General features: G+C 39.4%; 1 protein-coding gene across 4 annotated transcripts in view; it reads right to left on the bottom strand.

Annotated features, from left to right (window-relative positions):
* PTPRK (protein tyrosine phosphatase receptor type K) overlaps positions 1-23,610 on the bottom strand; it is a 417,933-nt gene that overhangs the window by 212,462 nt on the left and 181,861 nt on the right. For all 4 annotated transcript variants that reach the window (XM_075498722.1, XM_075498720.1, XM_075498719.1 and 1 more), the window contains exons 4-5: positions 15,975-16,056; positions 13,978-14,093 (exon numbers count right to left, since the gene is read on the bottom strand). In XM_075498722.1, coding sequence (XP_075354837.1) covers positions 13,978-14,093; positions 15,975-16,056 — 198 coding nt within the window. The remainder of the gene's footprint in view (positions 1-13,977; positions 14,094-15,974; positions 16,057-23,610) is intronic.

Genomic DNA, 23,610 nt, shown 5'->3' on the forward strand with positions numbered 1-23,610 from the left:
GGTACACTGGGTGTATTGTAAGAAATATTTAAACAAACCTGGCATTGAGGGATTTCATAGGTTTTCAACAGCTCTTTTTCAGCAACCAGACAATGTTTCCTTTTTAATGCTCCCTTTTATCTGTCCAAATTCAATACCTTCTAAAATTGTACCTTTGTTATACTAAGCACCACCTATCTACCTAAAGCTAGCTGAAATAAAAAGGGGAGGGAAGGAAGCTGCTAAAAGAGGAATGATGTATATCTCAATTAAAGGAAGGAGCTTAGAGTTCTGAAAAAATCATGGCTACCACAAATCACTGAAAAATTTAGTCTATCTGGAGCTGTGGGGCAGTGTGAGATGTCAGTAAGGTAGAAAAAGTTAGAGCTATTTTGTGACCCTTTTTCCTTATCCCCATTCATATTAATGCTCAATTTTTATTTTAATCAAAGAACAGATCCTCTGCCAAAAGTTAGCATAAAAAACACCCAACCAACCAATCAACCAAACAAACAAACCCAACAAACTAGAAACATGCACCAAGTGAAGAAACGATGTCCCTGCTCTCTCCCATGGATCAACTGCATGTTATTCCCTGAGCAGGATACAGTTTCTGAGCACTCAGCTTTGCTCAGTCACCAGAAAGACAGCATCATTTCCTTGTAACTGCATCATCTGCTCTGCTCGATACGTAGCAAAATGTGACCTCCACGGACATTTTTAGCTCTAATCAACCCCTGGAATGAGAAACTCCATCGAGGTCTTAAACTCCGAGCTTTCTGTCTAACACAAGAAGCGGCACTGCTAAGCCACAAAATTCAATAACCTGAAAGCCTGTGGCAAAAATAGAAAAGGGAGAAAAAGGAAATGAGTTAATGCTGCATGTGTATGTTAGCCGGCCTCCTGTCACAGGCAGGAGTACTTCATAATATTCGAACACTTCATTCTACATCTACCCTTTGTGATCTTAGCACGGATTAGTCACTCTCTAAACAGCTTTGTGGTAGATGAGCCAGGGGTTCAGCACTGCTTCAAACTCACTAAAACAAGTATTCATTTTAACTATTAATATGTTTAAACTGATGAATTTTAGCTTCTGCCATCTTTCTTGCAGCAGGCAAAGCACCCATCCCATGCTTCACTGCAAGCCTGGGGTGAAAACGTTCATTTATACCTGCCTGGCAGATTTCAGTCACTGGTATTCCACTACAAAGACCATGCCGTCACCTTTATCAACAGCAGGTTTATTGGTGTGACTCTTCCTCATTTCATTAAGACTCCACCCAGTTTCCCTCCCACCCCCAGCCACCCTTTTTGCCATTACACCAGACACAGCAGGGAGCCGCTACCCAGGGCTAAGCCCACCCTGCAGGGCTGGGCCAGAAAGTAGAGTGAGATGCAAAGAGTAAAACCAGATCGCCTAAAGAAGATGGCACGAGACGCTTCCAAAAGGTACTCTCATTGCTTCTCCCTAAGACAGTCACCATCCCATAACCACCAAAAGCCTGCTAGCCACATGGATGCTGACAGGGTGTTCACGGGGCAAAAGCAATGGAGGCTGGGCACTTGGAAACCTGGATCCACCGCGGCGCAGCCCAGTCGCCCTGCGGCAGGCACTGGCTCCCTCCTCAGCTCCCGAATACCTGACTCCTATTAAGAAGAATTAAGGAAGTTTGCTGATGCCTGCAAAGAGTCCTACGAATGAAATGCCTTACTGAACTTCAGGGATCAATGAAATTATTAAATTCCAATATCATACAAATGAGGGGTGATGTTAAAGGGTTTATTTCGGTGCTGCTTAAGCTACAGTAAAATTATTTTGTGGGACGTGCACCTCTCCCTCCAGTTAGCTGGCTTCTCCTGATAGCAAAAGCCAAATCCAACAGCAGGATTTTCAAGCTACTTTCCCCCCTCCCCCCCCCAGTTTCAACCAAAGGCTTGAACTCTCTGAAATGATAACTTAATATAAAACTTGGATCTAGTGCCTTGAAGTAACCAACATAAACAAACCTCATGGTACTTTCTTCCTCTAGTGCTTGTCCATGCCCTCCCACAGCGCATGCTCTCATCACCACACCACAGCCAGCAAGCAAAGGAAGTCAAGCTCCTCCACTAAACACAAACTTGCCATTTAATTGTTAAAATGACCAAGCAGCATATAATAAACAGAGGGCTTATTTTTAAAAATTATGATAGCAGACATGACAAGTAACCCATGTAATGCAGTCATTCTTGCTCTGCTATGAAGAGAAAAATAAGTATCTGAGTTTGCTAAAATGGACTCCCTTCAGTAAGGCCGGTGCTTTAAATCTGAATGCCAAGCACTCAGTCTGCAGCAGAGAAACATATCCAAGCTTGCCGTGTAAAATAATTTACCCTCTGAAGCTCAGAACTTGCTTACTTAAGCTGGTCTGCATGCTTCATGTTAGAGAAACAAAGTGAATTGGGCTCCTACCTAAAATGAAATATTAATGCACTTTCAGAGCAATTAATCAACATAAAATTTAACAAGCTTTACAGTTATACTCCAACAGCAAAACCTCGGATTTTCTTTTCTATTTACATCAGTAATTTCCTAGCACTTTATCTTACAAGGCTTAGAGTAGTTGCTCAAATTTCTCTCTGTTAGGATTTGTTTCTTGGGAATCCAACTGCACAATTACATCTTCAAAGTCTATCTTCATGTACAGCTTATCCACTAAAATATTTTTCCGTCATTAAAATGATGAAAAGTTCAAACAGAAGAGAGTTCTCACTTAAAAATGAATGTTAAAGAAAATACCCTGCATTCATTTCAGCGCGTATCCCTTACACCGGTAAGCCATTAGCCAGTCAGAGTTCAGATGCACTGCCACGATCTCTTAATTAAATTCTTCTTTTTAATGTCAGGGCATTACTACTGATTTTAAAGGAGAGGAAAGAAAGGCAGCAGTGCTCTCTGCTTATTAGAGGGTTCCTGGTACATACTGTTTCAATTTATGTCCTGCTCACACTGAACAGAGCTTGAAAATGCTGCTCAATTAGGTTTTAAAAATTCAATTTAAAATTAATGTGGAGTTATACTAATAGGTAATGGCTGTACCCTGTGCGATCCTTGGTTCCTCCAGTCCCTTGCTGTCTGATTTGATAACCCTGAATTGCTCATTTAGGAGAGGTCACCACCAGGCAGTTCTCCTCTTGTGAAAATATCTCTGGGCTTCACAAAGAACTATGCTCTATAAACACTCAATTAAAAGAAATATAAGCATGTGGAAAAACCTCCTTAATTCTGGCATTTCAGGCATTTAAAATTATGACCTTAAATAAGTCTCTATGACTTCAAGGTTATTTTTAATTTGATAGGAACATGATTTTATTAATTTTTTTTTCAGGCAATGAAACGAGATCTGTATTTTAAACCAAGTCAACAGTAAAGTCTACGCAGCTTAGAAAACAATCATAGGCAAATTAACAGTTAGCCTTAAATTTCTCTTTTCTGTCTCCTGAAAGAAATCAAGCATTTAATAAACATGAAATTAAATTTTAGTGGGTCTTCCAGAACCTGAATGGAACCAGAAGCATCTCAACCCCAACATCTTATTTAATTGGTAGAATTTAGGTGCATTTCTAATTTTCTAATACAAATTTAAAACTTACCTGCATTTCTCTCTCAACTTTTCAGCTTGAAGAGTAGTGTTTTTTGGTTTTTTGTTTAAACAGCAATAAGATACCGTAACTTTCTGTGGTGATGTTCCTGCTAAATTTTCCTGAACTCTTTTTTTTTCATACCAGTGATTTTTATCAGCTTGGACAGCTCAACCTTACACATCCCAGTCCCTTCCTTAGTGTAAACACCTTAAAATAAATCCACTCCACTGCTAATAATTACAGTCAACTCTGGTTGCCTTCTCGGGCTCTCGGCTGGGTGCCGGGATGCCTCCAGAGATCAGAAGATGTCAACACTTTGGCTGCAGTGACACATGCGTTATTCTGGCAGCAGCACCCACTTCGGCTGGCCCCCAATGGCTCCCTCCTTGCCTTCACTCCTGTGCTCATACAGAAAACTGACCTGGAATAAAAAAACCTTCCTGGTAACATATTCCCTCCCCATATATTATCATCACCAAACAGACTAGCTCATGATCAGATTCACTGCATGGCCATAGGGAGCGGAGGAGAGAGCAGGATCTGTGCGGGGAGCAGGGTGCAAGCTGGGAGTTTGTCTAAGCAACTCGGTCCCCGAAGATGCTACCAAACTTCACCGGACAGCAGAAGGGCTGGAAGGATGCCCCTAGCAGCCCGGGGAATTACACCTCTGCTGCCCCAAGGAAAAGGGAATTTGTAAATAACATGCTCCAAAACGTTCCTGGTTTTACTCATTGTGTAAAGGGAGAAATGTCATTTTTTGCAAGAGGGAAAAGGGTTGAACGTGGATAGTTTGAATGCCAGGAATAATGCGCAATCTCTGCCAAAAGATGTTTTTGAAAAATAAAACAACGTGAGGGAAATAAACAACACAAATAACTATACTTTTCAAATTTTACTTACATGTAGCTGTCTGGCACTTTTCAGCACAACACAGCATATGCTTTTACAGCATTTAGGACACAATTTCAAATGGAGAAAAATCTATTGTTCTAAAAAAATGTTGTTATTATTATTATCTTGATTTTATTTATACTGAGACATTTGTGTAAAAGAATAATTCTTGGGACTTTAAAACTTATTAAACATACTAGAAACATAATAAAGCATGACATCTATTTATCATAAGAAACAATAAATAAAATTTTAATTTTTTCCCCACCCACAAACGAGCAAATGACTGAACAAGTGGGATTTTTTTTCAGTCAATTTTATTTACAAATACATGATCTAAGCCTAAGAAATCGCTTTTTTTCAAGCAGAACATGAATTGGAACTACAGCTTAAATAATATGCCTAGACAGTCCTATCTTATTCTCAGTATACAAGAAGGTAAAGTAGCAATTTCTTTTGTTTGATTGATTTTTAAGAGAAAGCATGCAGTTAAACTTTTTTTTAGTAGGAAATTAATACAACTTGCTTTAACTTGCTGGTCTCCCCACATACATGACAAACCAGACTAAGACTCTACTTTCCAATGAACTACACATTCATTTGTTAGCAGGAAAAGCAACACAGCTTTTCCCATGCAAACATATACTGAAGGACTTGAATAAATGTGACAAGCCAAGTTTTATCCTGCATGCTGCACTGCAGTACAGAAAAATCCATGATTAGTTTAAATGTCTTGGTTACATGCACTGCTGTTACTCAAACTTGTCCACTTTGAAGTAGCTCAATTTCTCTCGCGCTGCACTGAACATCCTACTGAAGAAAGCAAGGATTCTCATGGAATAATCTAATTGAGAGTCATCTGGCCCTTCAGAGGTGGCAATCCTAATTTATTTTATTATAATAAAAACCATTGGAGACAAAATAGCAGAAGTCATACTACAGTGTCCCTGGCAAGTCTACTACACAAGTAAAAACGACACTCACCTTTCTCTGGACATTTTAAAGCCTCTTATTTTGAAACTAATCTAACACATGCTACAAAAAAATCTGTATTTAAAAAAAAAAAATGAAGAAGCTCTTCAGAAAGCTATAGTTTCAGAATGCAGTGTTGATTTAAAAAAAAAAAAAAAAAACCCACACACACCAAAAAAACCCCAAAACATAATTCACAGAAATACGAATTCTGGACACAGTGATTAAAGACCTGTATCACCTTGAGCAGAGCATGCTCAACTACAGTATTCATCCTGCAGGTCTAAACAAAAAAATCTGATTAGTTAGGAGAAGACAATGAAGGAAAAAAATTGCAAAAAATCCCCATTACTGAAGACCAACATCAAACAAGATAGCTCCTCAAACACTTCTCAGCAGACGATTTTACCCTTTTCTAACAGCAGCCAAGTATACCAGCTGCTCTTATTCTTCTGTAATTCATTAAGTGCTGCAGCTATTTGAGGAAACTAGGGCCTGGGGTATTAGGCTACCTACCACACATTACACCACTGAGGAAGAGACAACCTGAATGCACGTGTTAACAGACAAGACTCACAGGACTCAACGGTCAAGAAACTTATAACAATATATGTTTTCATAAACATCATCTTAATTTCAAGTGTCTGATTTATATGGGTTTAAGCCACTGGCTGGCTGAGGAAATACTACCAGGACTACACAGAGTGACCAAACTGCCACCACAGCTGGTCTAGCTGTAAACTACAAAACATCAGGAGGAGAAGGCAGCGCCCGGTGTTGCAGGTGGTCAGTGAGCTGCCCCCCGGCACTGCCACGGGCACGGGCCCCAGCAGCAGCACAGCCCCCCCAGCCCCTGATGCTGCAGCCACCACGGGAGCAGCAGTGTCCCTAGGGAAGACCTACAGGGATGACAACCCCAAAGGCTGCCCTGTAAACTAAATGACTGGTAGCTACACAGGCTGGAAGACTTAGTTAGTTAACTGGGGCAGAATTAAATTAAAACCAGAAGGATTACAGTATTTCACATTGCTGAAACCTAAGATGACCGGGCATCTGGGGAGAACTGCCATATTTATACCAGAAGCCAATAAATTCAGGAGGGAGAGAGGGAGAACGGTTCTTTCAGGGTTAAATGACAGATAGCATCAAAGGTGAATACAGAGTGAAAAGACAGGGAAAAAAAAAACCTTTGCGAAACAAACAAGTTAGAAGGAGAATATCAAATACGAAGTTATGACTACTGTATTTTTCATTGGTGAATATTCTTTATAACCGTGTCAGAGTCAGCAGCGTGTGATACAGAATAAACTACAAGTCAAGTAGCTTGATATATCACTTCATGGCAGCTTTTCATACATATCTGAAAAAATGTTTGGAAAACCAGAACATCTATCACAGAACATAAATATGATGAGGTGAAAGTGCAGGTAAAATAGACAAGCCACTACAAAAAGATGAGCCCTGTCCTCTATGCTTCCCTATTCTGGTGCTCACTTTCAAAAACATCTTTTCTGTAAGTAAAAGCAACCAATGATGAGAAAAATGAGGGAAGTGAAGTTCCTGTGCAAGCTTTAAGCATAACAGAAAAGGAACTTATATGCTGTTTGGCCACTGTCAGTAGTCACAATACAGGTATGATGATGTAGACTTGAGTGGCATTTTACTGGCTGAGAAAAAAGGCTTGGTATCAACAGACAGTAATATTTACCGTTACAAATTAGCACTTGTTTTGGGCAGATGACGCTGATGATCCAAAAATCTGCCGTCTCCCTGGAGGCTCCTCAGAGGTTCACCCACCTCTCCTGCCACCCAGGGAGGAGAGCGAACCTGGACGGATCCTCCACACAACATCATGGCTTTGACTCCTTCTTAGGGCTAGCAGGCCTGACCGACTTATTTCAGTTCAACAGCAAAAAGCATCAAACTTGACAGTTAACTAGCAGCAAAAAGGGGACCAAAAATCTCTGTCACAGTTCCCCAGCTGAAACCCTGCAGGCACTAACAAGACCCCTTCTCTGAACTTCCTTTAGGCCCCACAAAAGAAAAAGCAAAACAACAATGGTTCTCTAACATCCAGAGTGTACTCGCTTCCCCTTAACTTTCAGGGGTTGTAACACCTGTGCAAACTAACAAAAGACATTCTTCAAACGTTTGAAAATGGTGAATAGGCAGGTGCACTGTAACAGCAAATGTTTCATCATCAAACTAAAGAAACACCACCTTAATCAGTTAATTACCTGTATGAAAATGCAATGGGATCTCAAAATGCAAAGTTACATTAGTAAACTATGAAAAATTCAAAGAAGTAAACTCATGCAAACTACATGAAACAAAGTTAAATTGGACATGACCCTCCTATTATAGACTTTTTTTGAGACCACTTGCCTGCATCTAAATGGTTTACCCCAAAGGCCCACAGCCCATTTTCAAACCCTCCCGTTGAATACTGATCCATGCCTTCACCTTCTGGATACAGTGGGAAGGGAGGAATTATATGGCACAACCGCTTTCCTCTGAGAGAAAATACTGTCCTTTCAAAAAACAAAGCAAAACAGTCAATGTTGTGTCCCTCAACCCCCTGCTAGAGGCAAGGGTTCTCATCGACATTCTCCAGTCTAAATTCCTGAAATACTATATTGGTCCTGCACAATGATGTGCCCAAATGCATCATCACAGGATACCATCTGTATGTGCCCAGTCCAAAGACTCATTAAAGAATACGCATACGCAGCATATAGCAAGAAAAACAAATGCTAAATATCAAATCACATTCTGTGGCAACCAGCACTAAAACCCAAGATGCTAGTCAACAGGGCATTAAGGGTTATGGCAGTTTCCTCAAGAAAGGGGGCCAGTTGTTTGAGCCCAAACAGACAACCACAGAGATGCTCGTTCATCTTCCAGTAACAGTTGGTACCGCTGGGAGGTCAGCCCAACTCCATTGTTTTTACAGCAATTTGCATTTTATTTTCCATAATGCTTTTTAATTTCACTTTTTCAATTATTACTCTCAGGCAATTGCTTTAATTATCTGTTATTCCACAAGGAACGACATTTTCCTCTGGTGGAGAGAGGGGCTGCATCAGACCGCATTAACGCTGATGAGCCTCTCCACGGGCGAGAGCAGGGCTGCCTTGCCAGCCTTGGCAGCCCAAGTGGAGGGGCGGTTAGCCAGCACCCAGAGCTACTGCTGACAGATTGGCCCGCTCGCCACCACTCTGATGGCAATCTGCACAGGATTACCATGCACATATTAAACTTTTAAACGCATGCAGTACCCCCTTTGAATTTCAGATTCGCCAAAGCAAATGGTATCACCGCAGACCGTGGCAAAACACATCCGACTGCAAAGCCAGAACAAGCCGCTTTCCCTAATCCAATGCTATGTTAATGCAAAGCTCAGCAATGATGGATGGACTCATTAGTGCCGCAGTTATCGCCATCTGAACCAGGTGCCAAGACATATGGTTTAACAGATGTTCTAGCAAAAAGCTCTATTCTCTGCACTGTGCGAGTGTCCAGTTAAACCGGACATCGATAAGACACTGAAAATCGTATTGGGCTTCTGGGAGCCACAATTGTTCCCAGCTCAGGAAGCCGTTAAACACAGCCCGATTATGCAAAAAACCCTATTGCTCTGATATCCCAATTAGATCCACAGAACAAATGCTGGACAATACGTACACTGCTTTCCAGACTCTTCTCTTTGTGTACCCAAATGTTATTTAATCTTTTCAGCCGATTCTATTTCGCCACTGTCTTAGTAAAGAAACGAAGCTTAAAACCTTGGAATCTTTCTCCACACAGAAATCTCCAAACCAAATGGGCTAACAGCTCCCTCATCACACCCCACCCAATCCCTGCATTTTCATGCTCAGAATGCCCTGTGTGCGCTATTCTTTTAATATTTGATACTTAACACATACGCACCCCAAGCACAGGATTAACGTGAAGTGACTCTTGTTTGCAAGGTTATTTATTGGTATAACTCCACTGGAATGCATGGCATTTCACTGGGGGGCGGGGAGGGGGGGTGGACAGAATACAGAGGTGGCCCTATATATACTAATTCAGCAAATCAATGTAAGCAAAGCAGCAAGGTGCATCAAATGTTAATAAATGAAAGAATCCTTATTCTTTAAGTGTCTTTTCAAAGAAAGACAATTCATAGGCTTTAGAAAAAAGAAAATCAGCCCAAGTGGGCAACAACTGATCAGTTATGATGTCTATACATGCTATATTCAATCTTTTAAGATTACGCACACACACTTATGTTCACCTCCTACAGGAAAGAATTTTTCAGCAAGAACTTCTGCTAACTCCTGAAGCGTCTAAGACAGAGCATACCAAAGCATAACAGGTGGAAAAGCTAGGTTACCGCCTTGGGTTTGGGACTCCTATCACACAACGCAACTGCCTCAGCATGTACAGTGGCACCAAACTACAGCTGTTGGTGTGTGACATATTACAGTGGAAATTTTTAAGAGGAGGGGCAAAATACTGAGGAAAAAAACCCACAGCATCACATTCAGAAGGGGATGGCAGGCAAAAAAGATAATACACACCAAGACTGAATGTATTTCAGAAACAACATCAATGCTCACTTTAAACAAAAACTAAGGACTTTGAAACTCTTTCAGAATTTGCTAATAATTGCAGGTCATAAAGAGAATCCCTCAGCTCACAACCATAAGATTCAACAGTAGATTAAGTTGAAAAGGTGAAGACAAAAAAATTTGAGAGCTGCATTTCTGTCCTGCTCCCACACCTACTACTCACACTGTCACAAAAGGTGTGTTTCAGATCATCTTGTTCAACCAGCTAAATCTCTTTATCTGTGCAAATATTTGTTTCGTATTAATGCAGCTGCAACTTTTAAAGACTTCTGTTATCTTTACCACTTATATTTCAATGCCAGAGCTCTGACTGTCCCAGACCTTGGTCCAGTGGGGCTGCAAAATGCAGGGGTGGGAGGGAAGGGGTATGAAAGGGGACAAGAGACCAGATACAATCCAAAAACAAAAGCAGAATCTACAGCCACGAAAGTCAGGAGAAGTTCAGTTCAATGTTAATTCCTATTTGTCTGAAATGTTTACAGACGTACATTTATAGAAAAAGGAGTTGATGAAAAGACTGTCATCACAGCAGTAAACACCCAGGAAGCAGTGTATTGAAATGCTGTGCCTATTTTTATCCGTTTTTATTTTCAGACAGAGAAAGGTATGTGCACTTCATTATATATAAACTGAGAAAAACATAAGCATGGAAACATGCACGCACATAGATCATCTAGTATATGATCAGATCTTTTTCCCCAATAACTAAAAATAAAAAATAAATTTAAAAAAAAAAAATTAAAGTTTACATAGGACACTACTATGAGACATGCTACCGAGATCCACTTTTACTTCAGTTCAGGTTGTTATAATGCTCCCCTCTTCCTTCCTTCTAACCAAACATCCCCATCTTCTTCCACCTGCTGGCACTATTTATATAGGTAATTCAGACATGAATGAAGCTAAAAAAACCCATAAAACTAACAAAAAACACCAAACAAAATAAACAGTTCTCCCCACCCCCAAGAACAACAAAAATCCAATTTGGCCCCAAATCTTTTTCAGCCAGATCACTTTCCTGAACTGACTTAATGGCAAGCTCCAAAAGCTCCAGCGTCAGTGCACAGAAGGATGAGGAGGGTGAAGCCGAGACTGCAGCAGCTCAGACTGAGCCTGGCTGAAGCAGTTGTGGGATTGCACCCAGGGACAGCACGAACTGACTCTCAACACAGAGCAGGGCAGCTACAGTTTTTTTCTCCTGCTGCTGAATTTACTTTAGCACCTCTCCAAAACAGAGGGCTGGGAGAGCCAGAGAGCACTGGTAGAGTCTGTAACAAAATCTGTGCCTGCACATCTCTATTACTTCAATGCAAGTAAATGAGATCTTAGATCATTTCAGATACAAAAAGCCCTAATGTCCCAGATTGCACCTTGGATCTCTACTTATCAAAGAATTTGTTTTAAAAGCAAATTGTTTGCTGCTTTTTCTTTTTTCTTCCAAGGAAATATGTTTTCTCCTTCAATAAGGACATAACCAAAAGCTATTTTCTCTAACACAGTGCACTTGGAAAGTGTCTTCTTCCCCACCACCCCCTCCTCCATTTTTTATTTTTGCACTTCCCCCCCCCCCCCAATGGCCTTTCTTGTTATGAGAAAAATACATTCCTGGAATGGTTCAGCTCAGGGCTCTCAAAAACAATTACTTAGGCATTTGATTTGATCTGCTGGTTCGTCTTTCTGGGTATTCAGGCTTTATGAATCTCTGGTTTGGTCAAAGGTTAAAGCGAACCTTTTCCAAGTTACACTCTGTAGTCCCAAAAGGCCTGTACATATCCACCCCAGGTTTTAAGGAAAAGGTGTAAATTCACTATTACCTGTGCACAACAGCAGTAACTTGCTGTGTTATCTAAATAAGAGAATTCAGAGAGCGAAAGTTGCTGATTCACGCTTACGTTGGGTAAGTAGGATGGAGAGGTAGAATGATGAGGGAGGAATTAAAAAACAGGTCACCTTTGAATTGGTGAAAATTTGGCATTGTTTAAGGGAAAAGCAAGAAGGGGAACAGAAGTTCAAGTTATAATTTTAGTAGCAACGTATCTTCCAGAATATCAAAGCACTTCATAAGCACAAGCAAGCAGACTTATAACCTCAAAGGCACCTTATCTTTTGAACTGTGAGAAATTACCACATCTGTGATCCACACACACACATACTACAAAAAAAAAAAAAAAAACACCCAAAAACAAAACAAAAAACCCCTCCACCCACCAACCACCAAAACCACACAAACAAAAAACACCTATGAAGTATATGGAGGGACAAAACATATGTTTTCTGAGTTGTTCTGGCTGCTAATCGGGCTTCTCAGGGGAGTGAAAGTTAGAAAGGATAATCTCTCAGAATTATCTGACTCCAAGGAGTGAGCGATAGGGAAGATTTCCAGCTGGCTGTGTCCATTGGGCCTTTCTGACCCACGATCAACTGAAGGTGGTACTCCATGGGTTTGCTGGCATGCTCCTATTGCTATAGGCCTACCTTTGATATAGCAAAACTCAGCTCAATTTCATTTTGTGTGCTCTATTTGGCAAGTCTCTGAAATCAAAATCCTCTTCCTCAATGAATGCATTATATGTTTGCTCAATTTAAACAAGTTACTACTCAAAGACATAGAGTACAAAGCATTCCTACTGCTATGATACCTTTTCACTAAATGCAATGCAGTTACTGCTAGATTTGTGTTCCTTTTTTAACGTTGTGGCATATTTGTCCAGTAATACCTTTTGCATATTGGATTTTTTCCTAATCTCATTCTATCTATTAAAAAAAACCTCTTTAAAATTTTATCACACGCCTATAAGCAACTGTTACTCAAAGTTTGTCAGCTCCACTCTCTATTAAAAGAAAAATCAAACATATTGAAGTAACCAATTATAGTTCATTTCAAAGTACAACTCCTGCCAAAAACTAAAGTTCTGATTATAGTCAAAGCACAATGTTTCCCAAAAAGTATATACTTTACAGTTCTGAAAGTATACAGAAATACACATTTTAAAAAATTACAGTTTTAAAGGCCACATTTAGAAACCATTCTAAAGGAGTGTTGGCGCTTAAGGTTTATGTATAAACTAAAGCATACACATAAAGGTACACATAAAACTAAAGCGATTTTTTAATCCTTATTAAGTGGCAAAATTTTATTTTTTTAAGGAGCAACTGTGAAACTTTGCCATCCTTCTACTTAACCAGTGGTCTTAACTGTACGTAACCCTATCCCCACACCACAAAGCAAAGCTGTTGTTTTGGGGGGATGGTGGTGTTCGTTTCTTCTTTTTTCTTGTTTTTTAGTGAGAAGGGTTATTTTCTGGTTTTAGTCATCTCTTAGATTCTAAGATACATACTACTCACAGTTACACAAAGATAAAAGTTGAAGTCCCTCCTATTATGGAGACAGAGAACAAGGACATGCAACAGTCCTTTTATGTTGTCCCATTAAATATGCTGCTGAGTAACACTGATGTGCACACAGAAGCACAGTCACAACCCTCCAGCCACCTGCTTGGACAAAGAATTAGTTGTAATTTAAATGATACAATAATCCTCAAAATTTATGACAGCTGTGTTACATCTGTGTTTTACTAGATCCCAAATGCCAATTATCTGCATTTAATGATAACAAATTTTGGTACAGAGGAGCTGATTTACAAGAAGGCCCACAATGCCTTAAGGACCAACCCTTCTCCACTGTCCACACCAGTTGTTCTAATTTTTAATCCAAGTTTTTTAACATTACAAAAGTGGTTACAAGTTTCTCCATTTAACAGAGAAAAAAAAAAAATCTATTTAAACTAAATATTTTACATGCAGAAGAAAAAAAGGCTTAGGAATTTAAATATTTCACCTCCAGAAAGCAGCTTGTCCTCTAGCCAAATAGACTTGCATGAGTTGGCCTTACCTGGAGCCATAACTTGTTATTCACTGCATCTCTCCCCGTAGCAATGCATTGAAATGTAGCATTCTGCCCTGCATTGACCTCTACATCCCCCAGCCTCAAGAAATGTGGAGATTTATCTGCAGAGGGGGAAAACAAAAATTACAAATAACGCTTATTGCTAAAAAAGGTGCCAGCAACATTATTGTCTCCCCGAAGATGCATACTGTAACAACCTTTGGCTAAAACACAGAAACAGAAGAGAGAAAATTGTTTCATCTCTGTTCAAGAAGAAAGAGTGCTTTCAGTCCTTTCCCTTCTCCCCGGTGATTCTACTAACTATGTTATACATGAGTTATAATAAAGTCTTTTAAGAATCAAAGCCAAGAGAAGAAGATCAAATGCCAAAATGTCAGCAGCACTTTACAAAAATTATCCCAAACACTTTCAATTGTATGAAACCCATCATACTGAGAAAAACCCAATTAGCAGGATACTGCTCAGGCAAATAGAGACATACTATTCAGATAATTTGCAATGTAACTCAGAGCTCTGTTGTTTTACTTAATGAAATCATTTGTGCCACTGAATATAGTATTTCAGGAGCTGACACATCTATTTCCCACACTGACAAAGCCCCTAGGAAAGCTCAGTGGCACAACCACCTGAAGGATTTATTAGATGTAAGAAAGCCAACAGACACATTTGAGGAATGGGTATATTACACAGCTCTCTCCCATCCCTTTCTCAAGAACTACTAATGAAAACAGTAGCTGAACTGTTATTTCTGTGTTTACTGAAAAAAAAAAAAAAAAACAACACACAGGAAAAAAGAGCAAATTGGAACAAACAGGGTTTAAACATCAGTAACAAAAAAGAGTTTATCTAAATACTGTATCATGCTGATAATCTGCCATCATGGCTGTAACCAAGTGCCTTTTGTTTTGGCACTTAAAAAAAAAAACCCACACACGACCAAAAAAAAAAAAAAACCCACAGCAAACAAACAAAAACCAAACCAAACCAACAACAACAACAAAAGAAAGCCAGATACTGAATCGGAGCAGAGCTTTGCTGAGTACAGACATCAGATAGCTGTGCTGGCTGAAATATAAAGAGGTAACTCACTCAAATACCCTGTAAGCTTGGTAGCCCCTGAGAGGTATGCTCTTAACAGGTTTGGGGTAGAATAAAACAAAATGTGAGGTTGCCATTGCAACTTTATTATTTGGCATAATTTTGCAAATTTGGGACAGGGGGTTGTTATATCTTGATCATTTCAGAAAGCAATTAAATTATCAGCTATGGGTACATTACAATGAAATCACATTTTAGAAAGGTGATGTTCTAGGGGAAGATCCGAAGAGTTGAACAGGACCAAGTTACCAAAAAAATGTGACAACAAGTGACAGAAATGCACAGTAATAATTTCTTCCTCACAATTTTTTATTTGTAGAATATTCTCATTATCATAACTTGTGTTTGCACGTGTGTAATTCTTCCCCAGGATTAAGCAGGGAAAGGCAAACATAAACGCCTGAAGTCTGTCCACAAACACAAAACAACAAAACTCAATCCTTCAGTAGTTCAATAGCCAGAAGCCTTTTTTTTTTTTAATGTGTCTGTTGCGGGGGGAGGGGGGGGGGGGGGGGGGGGAACAAGGGCATGAAATCTGATAAAACTCCTACATGCATCTGCCAATTCAGTTTTATTTCATCAGTGAGTATACACATTAACATTAAAACCCAGTTTGATTATGCACACCTACTATGGTATGGCTAAAAAGACACTGAAGAATGTCTGCTTTTGTATTCCTGTATACTTTACTTCTGGCAGACAAAGATTTTACCCAGGTAAATCACTATTGCAACACTACATTTTCCCCTGGAAGCTGCAACAAAAATACTATTTGAAAGAACGAAGAACATCAGTGATCAAGTGATGAAAACTCAGCAGTCTACAGCAATATCAAATATGTCCTGAAAAGACAGAGAAAAATGCAGCCCTTAATCATTACTTACCACAAGGGTAACTCAGAACCTGGATGTCATCAATGGCAATGTAGCCATTTCTCCCATCTGAGACTTCAGCTTCAAATATTACCTGTCAAAATGAAAGAAAAAATGTTTACAACACTCATTTCTACAGAATTCCCACAGTGGCAAGCGTGTAGATATAAGACACATTGCCTTTTTCATTTAGTTGAAGTTCCTACAAGGTTTGACGACTGAATGGAATATTTATTACTCAATGTACTGCAGTTCCATACCGTTCATATACATGACTTGCTTTGGATTCGCTGCTTATGGCACACCAGAAAAGCATTTTTATTACCTCAATTAACGGCATACTGCTTTCACTCCACTAAATGTATAAACATGATTCAATTCTGAAAAAATGCCATTACTTTCAGACAGGTTCGACATCACAGCACACAACTGATCAACCAATTTTAACAAAATTTATATTCTTGTCGGGGGTCGCAGTATAGTCCACAGTCTCCTGTAACCTTCTGCAGCGTAATTGCACAGGAAAACACGCAGCAGCACAGAAATAGTGCAGCACTCCCCAGTGGCAATGAAAAGAACAGCTGTAGGATGAGATTTATGTAGTAGTCATTAACTTCATTCTTCATTCTTGCTAGGCAATGGGGAAATTGCTGTGCATGAAGGAAAAGAAGAGACCGTCTTCACGTCCAACTTCTTGTCCTACCCCAAACGGGCAGTAACAACAAAAAATTGCTGTTGAATTGCTCCAGAGCACAGAGCTGTCTTTTACTACAGATGTAGCAAAACAACGCCAACTGACGATAACAAATTTATTGACAAGATTCATGTTTCCTTGTATGGACGAAAAAAGAAAAAAAAAGTAGAATATGGTGAAAGTAAAAGGAAAATAATTGGAAGGAAAAAAATAAAGGACAAAGCATGAATGTCTAAATTAAAAGGAAGAAATTAAAGAGGAAAGCAAACCAGTAAAGATTGAGTCAAGTGATAGGATATAAACTGGCAGTCGTGATTGCCCAAAATAAGTATCTGTTGGGGTCTTCTGTGCAAGACAGGCTTAGACAAATCAACTGCTCTATCCATAATCTTTTCAAGTAGTTTACATCTCTCATTCTTGGGAACAATGTAAGGGAGCACCAAAGGCAATGGATTAACAACCCAACGTACCCTGCAGGTGAGTGGGAGAATGCTGTCCCCATCAAACACCTTTCTCAGGTCTTCTTACTGGGGGATCCGCATGGCACCTTGCTAGGAAGTAATGACCACTGCACTCTTCAGTCTCAAGGGAGTCCTGGAAGCAAGCAGTTCCCATCTACCTCCAGAGCTCCTTTTGGACCTCTCATTCACAAAAACTACCCTCTTCAGCAAGATACCTGGCATTTATGCAACTTGGCTCTGAACGCTGCATCAGGAACACTTCTGTGTGCTTATGCTCCACGCACTACATTTCCTCACCCTTACCTCCCACCCAGGCATGAAGTGCAATTTATCTTCCCACCAAAACAGGCAGGGACCCCAGGTGGCCTGTTTATACTCAGAACTAATTCCACAACCTTAAAGGGGGAAAAATAAGGAAAACTTCCAAGGAAAGGTGGATATGGGCATGTTCATGATGTGGTTCACAGGGTCCCCCAACTTGTGCTTTGACTGCAGAAAGAGGAAGCCTGTGGGGCACATATACTTTGACAGCAGCAGGCTACAATCCCTCTTCCAACTTCTCCACAAGTTCTTGCTGAGGTTCTGGCTGCACTTCTCTCCACTTTCTTTTTTTATTATTTTAATTTTATTTGCAACCCAATGCAATTAAGTTGCAGAAAACACTTCATTCTCTGCCTCCTTCTCCTGCCTTGGCCAGCAAGAGCTTGATGGAAAGGAATTTAGTGTCTGGGGGTCCTACTTTCACTCCCTTGTCCAATGACCTCTCTGACCAGAGCACTATTTGACACTGTCCACCAGCTCCTCAGGCATCTTCAGAGAGCTGGCACTTGTTCCCAGTAAGGAACATCAACATGAGTATCTTCAATTCTTTAATAATTTGGATTAATCCTCTTTTTTTTTTTTTTCCTTTTTTTTTAAATGGTTGTATGGTGTGGAAGACAAACAACTCATAAATAAATATTATATTTAAAGCACTTCTGACAGACCAATTTCTTTACAACACAATACAGTTCTATCACATACACAAACTCTGAAAGCACTTTGTTTCTCAAAGTTCATTTAAGAAATCTGAGCATCAGTGTTAAGAACTGGACTAAATTTACACCTCGCTCTGAACTGGGTTGTTATCAATTCATTTGGAAGTCACTTAGATCCAGTTCGCAGAGAAGCCTGGCCTCATAGAAGCATGTCCTTCCCCTGTATGTTAATAACTTCCTACACTGGGGGCAGAGGGGAGAAATTTACCTTTGTTGGGACAGAGCTGGGAATTAATTTTCTTCTACCTCTTCCAGATTAATTCAATTAATCCCCACCCTCCAAGAGTAGGAATTTATCAAAAAAAAGAGAAGTTCACAGGAAAGAATAAGATTAAGACATGGAAATCCATGAAAAGAAGAAAAACCAACATGACAAAACAAAAACTATCAAGAAATACGGAAATGCAAGAAGCCTACAAAATGTTACAGGGAGTAATGTTTAAGAGGTAAGTAAAGGAAAAATAAAGTGATTAAAAAGACAGAGATATTACAGAGCTGAGATTTCATACAGTGCTATATTATTTTTGTTTACATTCATAATTGGTATAAATACAGCTATGAAACATTCATAACTATAGACACTGTATAGCAAAAGGTGCAGCTCAGTTAAAAAATTCTGAAATTAAAAAATTTCAGTTAAAAAATCAGGCTTTAATTTGGTAACATCTGTTCACATTTAAAATGGGAAATGGAAAAACGGAATTGCATATATAGGTGAAACCAGCAATTTAAAATGCTGACAAGTCAGACCAGAACCTGAGGTAGTTCTTTTCCTCACATATGCACACACTACTTGAGAAAAACCAGACTGTTGAGCTATTCCTTTCACCAGAGAAGGTTTATCCTAATAAGACAGCAGCATTGTGGAAGTGAATCCTGTACTTAGTCTGCACTGCTGTTCAGTTTACAGTCCTAGAGAGAATGGCTTAAACACCTTCATTTTAGCTGAAAAATAATTCAGCTTATCACTCTAGCCAGAAAACATTAGTTGCCTGTGCAACTATAAATGTGCTTCCACTTATTACAATTAAATTGCATGCTCATCTAGTGCACTTCTGTGAGATGCTAGCTTCCTTTAATGGAGAGGAGAGACTGCTTTCGGGGGATGAATCGGGCTTGCGCAGAGCAGGGTTGAGGAGACAGCTATCCCGTCTCGTTTGTACCAGCGTCACCGCAATGAATGAGAGTGGGAAATGCTGAATAGATCAGGTAATTCAAATGCTACTGAAGGGAATTAGATTTGATCCCTGAATTTTCTACACAGTTCCAAGGTGATACTCAAATAGTTAGTTACTTCTCCAAATAAAATGGCATGCCCTTGTTTATGAAGTGTCTGCCTTCAGATGCAAATGAAGATACAGTGTCAGAACTCTCTGAACTGGACACGCTCCTACGTATTTAGCCATCCCTAATGCATCTCTTGTCCATATATTGGTCCATTTTCCCCCTAAAACCATGCAAGCTTCTAGTGAACAAAGTATCATTTGCGAAAGTCCATGGGTTTACTACTGACAGCATTAAGAGCCATTTCCATTTGTCTGTTTTGTACCTGGCTTCCTTTAATGACCCAAATCAGTGACAAATTGATCCCAATCTTCCTGCTGTATTATTCACAACTTTGTAGACCTCTATTATATGTCCCCAAGTAATTTTGTCTCAAATTTTAAGAGTCCCAGATTATTCAATCTTGTATAGAAACCATCCCCTTTTCTTTGATTATCCTTCTCATCCTTCTCTAAAGCTCTTTCTAACTGTGCTATATTCTTTGAAGATAACAAGAGCAGAGCTGGCACACAGTAATCAAGATGTGGGGGAGTCATAATTTATACAACAGCATAATATCATTATCTTAGTTTATACTGAATTTCCTTAACCATTCTTAACACTTCATTTGCTTTTTTTGACCATCATTGGGCTCTAAGCCGACATTTTTAGGAACCTCACGATCTTGCTGCAGAGTGCCAACAGCAAGCTCCAAGTCCACCGTTCGGTGTGTGAAATAAGGATTTTATGCAGTGTGCATTATTTTATATCTCTCTATCTACACTAAAATGTGCGTGCCATTTTACTGCCCAGTCACTCACAGTTGGTGATATTGTGATGGTCCTTCTACAGGTCCTCACAATCACATACTGTCCTTGCTATTCCAAAGTAGCTTTCACCTACAAGCTTTTGTCTTCACACTGTTCTCTGGCCCCCGCTCTGGTCCCTTATGAACACAATGAAAGCACAAATCTCTATAGGATGCCTTGGTGACTACTTCTGGGCATATTGATGATTTATTCCTACCTTCTCTTTTTCCTCTTAAACAATTATCTATCTATAGAAGTATCTTTCTTCTCATAGGATGGTGGCTTAGCTTCACAACAAGATTTTATAGAGGGACATGATCAAGTGTCTTGGAAACCTAACTAGCCTGTATCAATCAGATCACCCTTATCTATATGCTTGCTGACCCCTCTAAAGGGCTCCAAGGTTGAAAATTAAGCATATGACATGCAACATACAGCAAAAAAAAAAAGAGAAGAAAAAAAAGAAATTCTAGCTGTTTTGTGTCAGGCACTGCAAAATAGCACGTACTTTGTTTTTGCATCCCAGCTTTAAAACACAGATGATGACATTCACTCTTCACCTAATATCACTGCAGAAATAAATGTTTGTGAACAGCTTAAATACTCAACAGTATTTGAATGCAATGGAAAAAGTAGTAATTATTACAGCAGAGACCCCTAAAGGGGGTCTCATTGAGTTGCTAAACTCTCATTTAGTTGCTGAAGTTTAATGCTTAAGAAATACTCAAACCTTCACATTCCAACACAGCCCTAACCTGTAATCACCACAAAAACCAAAAACAAACAAACAAAAAACCCCCAAACAAACAAACAAAACCCACAAAAAAAAAACCCAAAACCCAACACCAAACTTCAACTACAGTCCAGAATTACTGGAAACTTTGTGCTCTTTCGTCACTGTTCCAGTATGCATAATCCTGATGATGTGCATTTTGATCTATTTTTGGCACTTCCCACATCATTTCTATTCAACTTGTGAATAAAACAAATGAAGAATAAATTACTTGGAACCAAAAGAGGCAGTGGAGTTATATTAATTAACCTCACCAGATATAAAGCCTTAAAGTCTTTCATAAGAATATGAAAAGAGAACATTTTAAATTATTTATTTTTTCTACTTCATACACATCTCCTTCATTGATTCACTTTAATTTTTGTAAAAGCACGGGGTGACTCCAGATATACTTGAACGTCATACTTATACTAGAATTGGTTAAGATTAAACAGCACACAGGAGCAAGTTTGTTTCATAGTAAAATAACTTTCTGCAGATGAAAAGCCATGAACAAGACCAGTTATATAAAAGATAAAACACTAACGAATCCTATTCACTGACAAGCTTCTAGTTCTATCCAATGTTTTGCAGTGTTAAAGTAATTTTAAAATACTAAAGCAAAGTTTTTAATTACCAAGAAACTAAAAATTAATATAAACATGAAAATAGTATAATGTTACAAAAGAAATACTGAATGGAAGCTAGCTGAAAGAAAGGGACAGCTAAAGAAATTTTTACCTAACATATAAAAATTTTGTTGACATAATAAAAAGCATTTCCCTTGTGAAAGTTATAGATAATTTTGCTGAAGTAATTTAGAAATCATGAAAACATAATTACTTCCATTTGAATGCTTAAGTAATGCTGTGAGGCAGCCTTTGCTGCTGACAGGGCCCAGGAGAATTTCCAGCACAGCAAATCAAACACTTGGGTGGAAACTTTGGGATCTCAATTCTGCCAAGTCAGCTAACACCCTATTACTTCTTTTTTCGTCAGTAACACACCTCCTGAGATTGAAAGCCAAAGGAGTTAAGGCTATCTTCTCGCTAGTATCCTTACCGGCAGAGCTGGTGAGCTCACAGATTCTTCGACCACCTCAGAGTCGCCCAGAGGGAACCTTGACATACACACCTTCCCTCATCCCCAAATTCATATTTAAGGTCCACTCAACATGGGGAAGTCTATACTCCCAAGATTCATTTCAAGTTCAAACTCTCTGGTGAGGAACCACCCAGAAAACATGCCTACCAAGGGTCCCCAAGTGTAATCCTTCGGAGAATTTATTAGTTGTAAATAAGCTAGCTCCACTACTCAATCCCAGGCAGGGCGGGGGGACACGACAAAAACACACCACACCACAACCAAAACACGCTAACCCTAAAATTGTCTCTTTATATGTAAGCAAGAACTGTAGGTGAGCTTTAGGTGAGCTACACAATTTAAACATGAGAAGAGTTAATAACAATGTTTTACCTCCTCAAACAACACACATAGGGCAGAAAAACACATAATGAAGATGAAGCATAATAAACCCTTGAAAGAGCCTGTATGACACAGTTATCTGATGCAGGGGAAGCTAGAGATCAGACTCAGTGATTCTGGAGACCCCTATGTTAGTTAGGAATACCAGGAAAAAACCTCACATCCTTCCACTTATCTGTGCTTACTTCTCTTAAGTTGCTTATGCCAAATGTTTCTAGGCTCATGCCTAGAAAACGTCTGGATGAAGCACCACACACAGAAGAGTTACAGCTGCTCTGGCTCTGGAGCAGTAGTAGTTTATCATCTGGGAATACTTAACAGTCTTACAAAAACGCACTCTGCTCTTGACTGACTGAAGAAGTTGAAGAAAAAACATCCTTACGTAGTCTCCAAACACAAGATCTTCAATAAACCAAAACATTTGTTTAACAGTGAAAGTTCTTAAATGATTGAGATTTAAAAATAATAACACTGCATGCAACGGCATGACTTTTAACCATGGGAAACAGAAACCTTGATAGCATTGTAAATCATGACATTTCAAGGCTAAAACTGGGACAGTAGCCATAAGAGACAAGCTAAGAACCAATATGAAGTACTTAATACCTTGCTTATTTTTGTGATAGACCAAAACTTTGAGAAAATACTTTCCAGCAGGAAAAAAAATTCATAGGTTTATGTTGCATCCTACGTATTGCTTCCTAGAGCAACTTCTTCCAGTCCATATCAGAGAAAAATTTTCTAAAATTGCTTATTTTCAGAACAGCAACCGAAACAATTTGAAGCACCTATGGAGAAAGTCAAATCCATATGCACGCATTCGCTTGCTCCAGACAAAGATGCTGTTCAAAACCACTTTTTAATTCCAATAATCAGCAGTCAAGGTTCTGACAGATACCTTGCTTCCGTTCCTCTCCCTGATCTTTTCTGCTCCTCCATAATAAAACTCACATAAGTGAACCTATCACCCTCTGCCACTTCCTCCAAAAGTGTTCATACTCAGCCTGCTTGAAGAACAGCAGCATTCAGTGGCCAAAGACATCCAGTTGTCCTAAATTATGACAGCATCAGGAAGGAAGCGAACACCAAAAAAAGGCAAAAATACGCAGTAACTCCTACTCTGCGTC

This window comes from Mycteria americana, chromosome 3 (genome assembly GCF_035582795.1).
Source record: "Mycteria americana isolate JAX WOST 10 ecotype Jacksonville Zoo and Gardens chromosome 3, USCA_MyAme_1.0, whole genome shotgun sequence".
Classification (NCBI taxonomy): Eukaryota; Metazoa; Chordata; class Aves; order Ciconiiformes; family Ciconiidae; genus Mycteria; species Mycteria americana.